We start from the raw sequence: 12535 nt of genomic DNA, 5'->3' as shown, positions 1-12535 counted from the left end.
CTGGGTGATCAAAATTAACCTCACCAGTGAGTGACAGATGGACATTGTATGCCTCCAGCTGTGATACCCTAAGGACAGACCATCACCTATACAGTACTCCAGTCAAGTACGTATAACACCAATCTAATCCCATGGACACATTAGAAAAACATAAAATGAGGAATGTTCTATTTTTAAAAGAGGAGTTGAGTGGGACTTTATTCTTAAAAAATGTCATAAAAAACAAAGAGAAGCTATGGAAGCATTCCAGATTAAAAGAAGCTAGAGACATGACAAGTAAACAACCCTAGACTGGATCCTTCCCTGGAGGGGGAAAAATGCTTATAATGTTGAATTTACAAAGTCAATGGGAAGGATGGGAATATGGGCAATAAATTACATAAAAACATTACATCAGTGTAAACTTATGAAGTTGACTGCACTATGGTTATATAAGACTACTTCTCTGAGGTAATATACACTGAAGTACTTAGGGGTAAAGGGCAATGATGTATGTAAGAAAATGGGATAAAATGTTAATAATAGGTACCTAAGTAAAAGGTACAGATTGTATAGGCGCGGGCAGCTGCGACCGGCGCACTTCAGCGCACTTAAGCGCGGCCGAGAGGAGCTACCCCACGTCCAAGGTCAGGGGCAGAAACCAGGAGGTCCCCATGCCCGAAGGGCGGCGGCCAAGAGGAGTTACCCCACATCCGAGGTCAGGGGCAGTGGCCGAGAGTGCCAGGCTGAGACGGCGCAGGAACGGCAGAGAAGAGCTACTCCAAGTCCGAGGTCAGAGGCGGCCGCCGAGAGGAGCTACCCCGCATCTGAAGTCAGGGGCGGCGGCCGGGAGGAGCTACCCGACGCCCCCACGCCCGAGGCCAGGGGCGGCGGCCAGGAGGAGCTACCCCACGCCCTCACGCCCCCACACCCCCACGCCCCCACGCCCCGACGCCCGAGGCCAGGGGCTGCGGCTGGGAGGAGCTACCCCACACCCAAGGCCAGGGGCTGCAGGCGGGAGGAGCAACCCCACGTCCAAGGAGTGGTGGCTGGGCAGGCACCGGAGGGCCTAGAGGAGCTATCCCACGTTGAAGGTCAGAAGGGGCAGAGGTGAGGAGATACCCTCGTCGAAGGTAAGGAGCAGCGGCTGCGCTTTGCTGGAGCAGCCGTAAAGAGATATCCCACGCCCAAGGTAAGAGAAACCCAAGTAAGACGGTAAGTGTTGCAAGAGGGCATCAGAAGGCAGACACACTGAAACCATACTCACAGAAAACTAGTCAATCAAATCACACTAGGACCATAGCCTTGTCTAACTCAATGAAACTAAGCCATGCCCATGGGGCAACCCAAGACAGGCGGGTCATGGTGGAGAGATCTGACAAGATGTGGTCCACTGAAGAAGGGAATGACAAACCACTTCAGTATTCTTGCCTTGAGAACCCCATGAACAGTATGAAAAGGCAAAATGATAGGATACTGAAAGAGGAACTCCCCAGGTCAGTAGGTGCCTAACTCCAGAAAGAATGAAGGGATGGAGCCAAAGCAAAAAGAATACCCAGCTGTGGATGTGACTGGTGATAGAAGCAAGGTCCGTGCTGTAAAGAACAATACTGCATAGGAACCTGGAATGTCAGGTCCATGAATCAAGGCAAATTGGAAGTGGTCAAACAAGAGATGGCAAGAGTGAATGTCAACATTCTAGGAATCAGCGAACTAAAATGGACTGGAATGGGTGAATTTAACTCAGATGACCATTATATCTGCTACTGCAGGCAGGAATCCCTCAGAAGAAATGGAGTAGCCATTCATGGTCAACAGAAGAGTCCGAAATGCAGTACTTGGATGCAGTCTCAAGAACGACAGAATGATCTTGGTTCTTTGCCAAGGCAAACCATTCAATATCAGTAATCCAAGTTTATACCCCAACCAGTAACACTGAAGAAGCTGAAGTTGAACAGTTCTATGAAGACCTACAAGACCTTTTAGAACTAACACCCAAAAAAAATGTCCTTTTCATTATAGGGGACTGGAATGTAAAAGTAGGAAGTCAAGAAACATCTGGCTGCTGCTGCTAAGTCGCTTCATTCGTGTCTGACTCTGTGCAACCCCATAGACAGCAGCCCACCAGGCTTCGACATCCCTGGGATTCTCCAGGCAAGAACACTGGAGTGGGTTGCCATTTCCTTCTCCAATGCATGAAAGTGAAAAGTGAAAGTCAAGTCACTCAGTAGTGTCTGACTCTTAGCGACACAATGGCCTGCAGAAACACCTGGAGTAACAGGCAAATTTGGCCTTGGAATACGGAATGAAGCAGGGCAAAGACTAATAGAGTTTTGCCAAGAAAATGCACTGGTCATAGGAAACACCCTCTTTCAACAACACAGGAGAAGACTCTACACATGGACATCACCAGATGGTCAACACCGAAATCAGATTGATTATATTCTTTGCAGCCAAAGATGGAAAAGCTCTATACAGTCAACAAAAGCAAGACCAGGAGCTGACTGTGGATCAGATCATGAACTCCTTATTGCCAAATTCAGACTGAAATTGAAGACAGTAGGGAAAACCACTAGAGCATTCAGGTATGACCTATATCAAATCCCTTATGATTATACAGTGGAAGTGAAAAATAGATTTAAGGGCCTAGATCTGATAGAGTGCCTGATGAGCTATGGACTGAGGTTCGTGACATTGTACAGGAGACAGGGATCAAGACCATCCCATGGAAAAGAAATGCAAAAAAGCAAAACGGCTGTCTGGGGAGGCCTTACAAATAGCTATGAAAAGAAGAGAAGTGAAAAGCAAAGGAGAAAAGGAAAGATATAAGCATCTGAATGCAGAGTTCCAAAGAATAGCAAGAAGAGATAAGAAAGCCTTCCTCAGCGATCGATGCAAAGAAATAGAGGAAAACAACAGAATGGGAAAGACTAGAGATCTCTTCAAGAAAACTAGAGATACCAAGGGAACATTTCATGCAGAGATGGACTCGATAAAGGACAGAAATGGTATGGACCTAACAGAAGCAGAAGATATTAAGAAGAGATGGCAAGAATACACAGAAGAACTGTACCAAAAAGATCTTCACGACCCAGATAATCACGATGGTGTGATCACTGACCTAGAGCCAGACATCCTGGAATGTGAAGTCAAGTGGGCCTTAGAAAGCATCACTATGAACAAAGCTAGTGGAGGTGATGGAATTCCAGTTGAGCTATTTCAAATCCTGAAAGATGATGCTGTGAAAGTGCTGCACTCAATATGCCAGCACATTTGGAAGACTCAGCAGTGGCTACAGGACTGGAAAAGGTCAGTTTTCATTCCAGTCCCAAAGAAAGGCAATACCAAAGAATGCTCAAACTACCGCACAATTGCCCTCATCTCACATGCTAGTAAGGTAATGCTCTAAATTCTCCAAGCCAGGCTTCAGCAATATGTGAACCGTGAACTTCCTGATGTTCAAGCTGGTTTTAGAAAAGGCAGAGGAACCAGAGATCAAATTGCCAACATCCTCTGGATCATGGAAAAAGCAAGAGAGTTCCAGAAAAACATCTATTTCTGCTTTATTGACTATGCCAAAGCCTTTGACTGTGTGGATCACAATAAACTGTGGAAAATTCTGAAAGAGATGGGAATACCAGACCACCTGATCTGCCTCTTGAGAAATCTGTATGCAGGTCAGGAAGCAACAGTTAGAACTGGACATGCAACAACAGACTGGTTCCAAATAGGAAAAGGAGTACGTCAAGACTGTGTATTGTCACCCTGCTTATTTAACTTATATGCAGAGTACATCATGAGAAATGCTGGACTGGAAGAAGCACAAGCTGGAATCAAGATTGCCAGGAGAAATATCAATAACCTCAGATATGCAGATGACACCACCCTTATGGCAGAAAGTGAAGAGGAACTCAAAAGCCTCTTGATGAAAGTGAAAGAGGAGAGTGAAAAAGTTGGCTGAAAGCTCAACATTCAGAAAACTAAGATCGTGGCATCCGGTCCTATCACTTCATGGGAAATAGATGGGGAAACAGTGGAAACAGTGTCAGGGTTTATTTTTTGGGGGCTCCAAAATCACTGCAGATGGTGACTGCAGCCATGAAATTAAAAGATGCTTACTCCTTGGAAGGAAAGTTGTGACCAACCTAGATAGCATATTCAAAAGCAGAGACATTACTTTGCCAACAAATGTAACGTTCGTCTAGTCAAGGCTATGGTTTTTCCTGTGGTCATGTATGGATGTGAGAGTTGGACTGTGAAGAAGGCTGAGTGCTGAAGAATTGATGCTTTTGAACTGTGGTGTTGGAGAAGACTCTTGAGAGTCCCTTGGACTGCAAGGAGATCCAACCAGTCCATTCTGAAGGAGATCAGCCCTGGGATTTCTTTGGAAGGAATGATGCTAAAGCTGAAACTCCAGTACTTTGGCCACCTCATGCGAAGAGTTGACTCATTGGAAAAGACTGATGCTGGGAGGGATTGAGGGCAGGAGGAGAAGGGGACGACGGAGGATGAGATGGCTGGATGGCATCACTGACTCGATGGACATGAGTCTGAGTGAACTCTGGGAGTTGGTGATGGACAGGGAGGCCTGGCGTGCTGCGATTCATGGGGTCGCAAAGAGTTGGACACAATTGAACGACTGAACTGAACTGAAGTAAAAGGTATATGTGTGTTCTTTGTATTATTCTTTTTGCAACTTATAAATGAAATTATTTCCAAATGAAATATAAAAAAATATGCCTTTGTATCATCATATCATAATAAGCTACTACAATCCAGCAGGGAATTCCTTCTTAGGCCCTCAGGTTTTTGTCCACTTCTGCTCTTCGAAGAGTTTGGCACAGTTTGTATTTGAAAATCACCTAAAGATTTACAAACTCCTTCTTTGTCCAGCCGAGATCCACAATTGGAAAAGATGTGCATTCTTGGCAGGAGAGAGGTGGAGACTCTAATTCCCAGAGCAAAACTTTCTACTTGCCATATGTGAAGGTTCAAAGTACTAATATTTTCAGATGTAAGCTCAAGGGTCCTTTACCAGTATTTCCCCATAATTCTTTCACTGAGAAATAGGAAAATAGAGATGAAAATCCTACTGACAAAACATAATTTAGGAAATAGACCTTATCTCCTCAGCCAATGGCTCAGGATCAGCTCTAACAAATCAAAACTCCTTCCCATGCTGGAAGGATAAAGGAGAGGAAAAAGAAAACTCACAGCAGACTAAATAACTAAAACAGATCAGCTCCTTTGGCCAGCCAGAACCTCACTGTGGTGAATGCTGAGGAGAAGACAGATATGAGGACATGAAGACATAGTAATACTGACAGGAAGAAGCAAAATCATAAAGGGAATCCCCAAAATTCAGAGAGAAAGGAGTCCTCAACCCTCAAAGAGATGAGCTCAGACATCTGCAGAAATGCTCAATCCTGGAATGACTTAGGTATACTGTAATCACAGAACTTTCTCTGGAAAGCACCAAGGACAATTCAAAATGACCAGAACTTGAAGGTAAAAGGGGAAATGGGCTTTCTGAGCTTCTGAAAAGCTAGAGGCAGAGATACTTCCCAGGGATGCCTTGCTTTCCCTACCCTGGAGGAGTATGTGACCTAACAGATGGTGAATTCAGTTGGAGAACCGAGAGTCCTAGCATGTATTTCCTATTAATTTGTTTGTTCTTTATCGATGATGACATAAATTTCACAAATAAAAAAGTACTGAGACACAGCAGGAAAGTTTCTCATGTGCTGTTAGACTTTTCTTTGCACTATCAGGGACTCTGGAGGCCAAGGGAAGCTACACTAAGATAGGCTGCATCTGCTCCTGACTTATGTAGCTACCTTATCTCAACAGTTTCAAGAGCCATGGTAAAATAAGTCAGGAAATGAATTTAACTTTACAGGTCTGTGTGGGAGGCAGCTCTTTCAACCAGTATATAGTAAATCTGATTATGCAGGAAGCTGTAACACAATTACACATGTTGTAATCTGTGTGGGGGAAAGACTGGTTTAACACAAAAGTAGTCACATGGCATCTAAAGAGCAGAGATACAAAGGAGAGAACTTTGCCAATGCTTATCCAACCCTGCCCAAGGCAGTAAAATATTATCTAGTAAATGTTAAGAATTCTGGTAGCCACAAAAGAACACTCTATTATAGAGGGCAGGACAGGCCTCACTAGGGCTGTCTGTATCCTAGATGAAATGAACTTCAAAACCAACACTAGCCATGTCTTCATCTGTAAAGGGGTTATAGTTTTAGTGTCTGCCTCATAGAATTTTATGAGTATTAAGTGGGTGGATACATGGGACAATGCTTAGAATAGTGCCTGGCATGTGGTAAACACTCAGGAGCTATCAGTCATTACTGATTTCTAAGACCAAAGGTTATCTATATTCAATTAGTAACATTCTAACTATTAAATTTGATTTTTTGCTAGTACCTTAGTAATACCAGAAGGGAGGTAACTTGGAAGTAAACTCAAGAATTCTAGTCACAATTGAGTTTCTAGATATCCCTAGTCGAAAACCAGATCATGGAACTGTGGTCATCCATGGTTCTGTACATCAGAGGGCAGTTTTGATTGTCACTATGACTGGGATGCTGCTGGAACTTAATGCCAGGGGCCAGGAATGCTGGTTGAATGACTGGGAGTTGCAAGGTGGTGCAACTCCCAGTCATTCAGTCCTACACAGTAGAAAAGCTGTCCTATTCAAAAATGCCCATAGTGTCTGAACTGATAAACACTGCCCTAGACTACAATGAACCCACCATTGTATTGACACTTGCCTCCAAGGCCGAGGCAGCCAGTCGAGCCATCTCTGGACTTTACCTAAATGCAAGATTCCATAGTTCTCATATCTGTCTACAAGTTCACATCTGATCATCATTCTGTCTGTGGCTTTCAGCGAGCTCCACCAATTAAAACAGATGGTATGTGCCAGCAGAAAAGCCCCTACAGTTTCTGAAATTGGGTCACTGACTCCAAATAAAATTGGAATTGGCTCTCAGCCAGTAAAATTGGCTCTCAGCATTCTACAGAGGGTCAGGGTTTGGTAAACTAGAAAGGTCCCTCAAGGAAGAGGTTGTTTGAACCTTATGCAACACCATAGGATTAGACTAGCATACTCACATTGGTGAGATCTTCAAAAGCTGATCTCTTTTTGAGTGGTCCCTGAGGTGAAGATGGAGATATCTTTGCTTGGTACTTCTCATCTTTCTAAAAAAGGAAAAAAGGTAAATGAGTATATCCAATTGTGAACAATCTTTTCAGGGACTTCAGGTCATCTTTGGAGCTCAACAGGGAAACGCCTGAATCTCCAAGCAATTGGGAATGCCTAAAATAAACCCTAATAAATTACAACAAAAGAAAGTTTTGGCACTCACTGCTGCTTAGAGTGTTCCTAAAGGAGGTAGTAATCATTGATGATGGTGACAAGGCTGTTAAGGAGACAGGAAGACCTTCAGTGTAACTCTTAAAATGAGCAAAATAGCTTGGTGAAGCTAATTTTCTCTCTTATTCCTCTCATATCTATGGCTATCCTACCCAAGATTAATCATGACCATCACCACCACCTTGCAACTCCCAATCATTCATTTAATATGGACTTTCCAGGTAAATTAGTTCAATAATTTAACAAAATTTAAGTGTCTCTTATGTTCAGTTCAGTTCAGTCGCTCAGTCGAGTCCGACTCTTTGCGACCCTATGAATCGCAGCACGCCAGGCCTCCCTGTCCATCACCAACTCCCGGAGTTTACCCAAACTCATGTCCATCAAGTCAGTGATGCCATCCAGCCATCTCATCCTCTGTTGTCCCCTTCTCCTCCTGCCCCCAATCCCTCCCAGCATCAGAGTCTTTTCCAATGAGTCAACTCTTCACATGAGGTGGCCAAAGTACTGGAGTTTCAGCTTTAGCATCATTCCCTCCAAAGAAATCCCAGGGCTGATCTCCTTCAGAATGGACTGGGTGGATCTCCTTGCAGTCCAAGGGACTCTCAAGAGTCTTCTCCAACACCACACTTCAAAAGCATCAATTCTTCGGCGCTCAGCCTTCTTCACAGTCCAACTCTCACATCCATACATGACCACAGGAAAAACCATAGCCTTGACTAGACGAACCTTTGTTGGCAAAGTAATGTGTCTGCTTTTGAATATGCTATCTAGGTTGGTCATAACTTTCCTTCCAAGGAGTAAGCGTCTTTTGATTTCATGGCTGCAGTCACCATCTACAGTGATTTTGGAGCCCCAAAAATAAAGTCTGACACTGTTTCCACTGTTTCTCCATCTATTTCCCATCAAGTGATGGGACCAGATGCCATGATCTTTATTTTCTGAATGTTGAGCTTTCAGCCAACTTTTTCACTCTCCTCTTTCACTTTCATCAAGAGGCTTTTGAGTTCCTCTTCACTTTCTGCCATAAGGGTGGTGTCATCTGCATATCTGAGGTTATTGATATTTCTCCCGGCAATCTTGATTCCAGCTTGTGCTTCTTCCAGTCCAGCATTTCTCATGATGTACTCTGCATATAAGTTAAATAAGCAGGGTGACTGTATACAGCCTTGACGTACTCCTTTTCCTATTTGGAACCAGTCTGTTGTTCCATGTCCAGTTCTAACTGTTGCTTCCTGACTTGCATACAAATTTCTCAAGAGGCAGATCAGGTGGTCTGGTATTCCCATCTCTTTCAGAATTTTCCACAGTTTATTGTGATCCACACAGTCAAAGGCTTTGGCACAGTCAATAAAGCAGAAATAGATGTTTTTTTGGAACTCTCTTGCTTTTTCCATGATCCAGAGGATGTTGGCAATTTGATCTCTGGTTCCTCTGCCTTTTCTAAAACCAGCTTGAACATCAGGAAGTTCACAGTTCACATATTGCTGAAGCCTGGCTTGGAGAATTTTGAGCATTACTTTACTAGTGTGTGAGATGAGTGCAATTGTGCGGTAGTTTGAGCATTCCTTGGCATTGCCTTTCTTTGGGACTGGAATGAAAACTGACCTTTTCCAGTCCTGTGGCCACTGCTGAGTCTTCCAAATGTGCTGGCATATTGAGTGCAGCACTTTCACAGCATCATCTTTCAGGATTTGAAATAGCTCAACTGGAATTCCATCACCTCCACTAGCTTTGTTCATAGTGATGCTTTCTAAGGCCCACTTGACTTCACATTCCAGGATGTCTGGCTCTAGGTCAGTGATCACACCATTGTGATTATCTGGGTCGTGAAGATCTTTTTTGTACAGTTCTTCTGTGTATTCTTGCCGTCTCTTCTTAATATCTTCTGCTTCTGTTAGGTCCATACCATTTCTGTCCTTTATCAAGCCCATCTCTGCATGAAATGTTCCCTTGGTATCTCTAGTTTTCTTGAAGAGATCTCTAGTCTTTCCCATTCTGTTGTTTTCCTCTATTTCTTTGCACTGATCACTGAAGAAGGCTTTCTTATCTCTTCTTGCTATTCTTTGGAACTTGGCATTCAGATGCTTATATCTTTCCTTTTCTCCTTTGCTTTTCGCTTCTCTTCTTTTCACAGCTATTTGTAAGGCCTCCCCAGATAGCCATTTTGCTTTTTTGCATTTCTTTTCCATGGGGATGGTCTTGATCCCTGTCTCCTGTACAATGTCACGAACCTCTCTTATGTTAGTTAAGACATTCTCAGTAAGGATAATCACACACATACCTAGATACTGATCCAGGATCAGTCCTTTACTAGCGATTGACCTTGGAAAAGTCACTTAATTTTTGAACCTCAATCTTCTCATCAGTAAAACTGGAAAGATGACCTACCTTATTTGAGGATCAAATAAGAGAATACATGTTTTTCAAAAATCTATATAAGCTGTAAATGGGCAGAAATAGTATTTTAAAAATACATGGTCCAGTGTGATTTTAAAACTCATAAGGAAAATTCTGTATTTTAAGAAAGGAGTTTGGTAATTCATATTTATCCCTTTTAGTGTATATAAGGGAAGAATGGGGAAAAGGAGGCAGGGAGAATATTTTGGAGCAAAGGGAGCTTTCTTTCTAGCTAGTGTTTATCTGAAATGCCTTATCCCACTACCAAATGAGCAAGACTATCTCTATGGGGTTAAAGGTTAAGGTAAATCACACTGTAGGGTTTCTCTATTCCCTAACAGTTTTTGTTTGGTGAAAGTGTCCTATGTATCAGATTTCCTTTATGAACTGAGAACTCTGCCTTACCTATGTCAGCAAGTTGTTATAATGTGAAACAGAACACTGAGGTCAGACCATTTATTTTCTCCGTTTCTCTCTTAACATTATGTACAGTTAGTACATGACACAGTAAGTGATTAGAAACTTAGAGAGTTAGATTCATATTACAATAGACCAATTCTAGTACAGTGGAGCAATTCTGAAAGAGCTGAGAAGAATTACTTCTGTTTTTTAACTGTTTAAGCTAAGAAATAAGTAAACTATTAGTTTTTCATCTAGTTCATGATAAATAATCCTAATGGAAATAATTAGCAAAGAATAAATTATTATTTTCTCACAAATTAGCTAAGAAATTAACTATGGTCTGCTATCCCACTCCTACTTAATATTACTGGCAGAAATAACCAGCCCCAAATAAAATTATTGGTGAAACTGAATCCTATAAAATTTATATTTGAAAAATACACCCTGAGAAAGTTGGATTTGGAAAAATAACTGCCACAAAAGAAAATGTACAGTGGCAGAACTCTAATCATAAAATTTGATGTGAACAAAAATTTGATCAATATAGCAAATCTTTCTTGCCAAATTTACATAGGAAAAATACACTTGTTTTCCCTAACCGCCAAGAAAACCATTTTAGTGAGACAAAAATGAAAATGATTAGAACGTGTTTATCTGTGCTGAGAGAAAACCAATCAAGGAAATTAAATTGGCCTAATGATGTTTGCTCCAGGAAACACTTTCTTAGCAACAATTCATCAGTATTAGTAAAATTCTGATTAAAATATGACTGATGGCAAACACAGAACATCACAAGCTTGGAATGTCAATGTCAAACTATTCACAAGGTCAAAACAGCAGGCTCAAAATGGACCCATTCTTCAAATGTAATAGCTGTAAAAAGCAGTATAATACATTTGTTGACCTAATCATCATACTCTCCCCTGGATGTACTAAGCAGCCACCTGGCAAGGTGCTTTGAGCCTCTCGGAGACAGTAAGAGTTTAAATGGGATCACTAATGAGAACTGAGTATTGTTTGCTTTTGAAAGTTGTGGAGGACACCCTTCATCTTAGCCATGCACTTATCGGAAAGAAGAGTTTATGCTTTCTCCCCAAGTTATAATTTGCTGGTCTCCTCCAACTACAAGGTTTGCCATGCCTTCTCATTTTTTCAGATTAACCACACATATTCCAAAAGATACAGAGGGAAGAATAAGGACTAAGCCAACACAGAAAAGAGGCTAAATGAGACACTACTGAGAGGGACAGCTTGCTCTAACCTTTTCAGATGGTTCACGATCACTGGGCACAATGCTGGACTGAGATTTCCTAGTCTCATGTTTGGAGTGGTGGGATGGTAGTGGCAGCGGCATTTCTTACAGATTCAGCAGCGTCTATCCAAGGCAGGGCTGCAATCAGAAAAAGACTCTTTAAAACATTCACCAGAAACATCACCGATTCTCTGGAGATCCTTGAGAAAACCCAGTCTCTCTATAACATCCCTAGGAGAAAACAGACTTCAATGTTAGCAGATCTGGGATCAAATCTTGGTTGTACCACACTTAACCATGGGCAAGTGACTTAACCTCCCTGGGCTTCAATTATCTCATCTGCAAGATGGAGGTAAGTATATACATCTTTGCAGGGCACTGTTCAAATTAAATGAGATACTCTGTGTAAAAAGCCAAGCACAGTGCCTGTCACCCCCTGTGGGTACTGGGACTATGGCCTAGCCCCTAGCTTAGGCCTAGGAACACTAGAGGAAAATTAACAGTTGAAAATAATCAAGAGCATGACAAATCATATAGTATGGAGGCTCACTGGTAGGGTTAATGTTCTTTAAAAGGCATGGGGTCCTGGCCCCAGCAATAATGATGCTACAGAGAAGGCAAAAGAATGCACTGCACACACACACATGCAGAATAGGCCAGAGGGTATTCTAGGCTGCATTCAATCAAGAAACTGCAGTCCAGTTCCAGACATCTGGTTAAAAAAAAAAATCAAAAGATAATACTGGTGGGAAAAAAAAAGATAATAGCAGAAGGAACTTACTTGGTGAAAATCATGTGACATATAAAATTTAACAGTCATTACAGAACTTAGGAGTCCTACCTTCACCCCACCTCAGTGTGGGACCCCATTCTATACTCCTTAAGGGTCTTTTAGCTTGTGAGTTCTCAAACTAAACTAAGAACTCACTATCATAACTTATGATATACTTAAGTGTCTTATGTTATGATACACTTAAGTGGCTTACAAGCACATTCAGTTCAGTTCAGTTGCTCAGTCGTGTCCGACTCTTTGTGACCCCATGAATCACAGCACGCCAGGCCTCCCTGTCCATTACCAACTCCAGGAGTTCACTCAGACTCACATCCATCGAGTC

General features: G+C 42.3%; 1 protein-coding gene across 2 annotated transcripts in view; it reads right to left on the bottom strand.

Annotated features, from left to right (window-relative positions):
- Nucleotides 1-12535, bottom strand: part of CCNB3 (cyclin B3) — a 60026-nt gene that overhangs the window by 33467 nt on the left and 14024 nt on the right. For both annotated transcript variants that reach the window (XM_024988519.2, XM_010821947.4), the window contains exons 2-3: nt 11430-11558; nt 7108-7194 (exon numbers count right to left, since the gene is read on the bottom strand). In XM_024988519.2, coding sequence (XP_024844287.1) covers nt 7108-7194; nt 11430-11522 — 180 coding nt within the window. In that variant the 5' untranslated portion in view covers nt 11523-11558. The remainder of the gene's footprint in view (nt 1-7107; nt 7195-11429; nt 11559-12535) is intronic.

The sequence above is a fragment of the Bos taurus genome, chromosome X, assembly GCF_002263795.3.
Source record: "Bos taurus isolate L1 Dominette 01449 registration number 42190680 breed Hereford chromosome X, ARS-UCD2.0, whole genome shotgun sequence".
NCBI classification, from domain to species: Eukaryota; Metazoa; Chordata; class Mammalia; order Artiodactyla; family Bovidae; genus Bos; species Bos taurus.
This window is presented reverse-complemented; position numbering and strand designations above follow the sequence as displayed.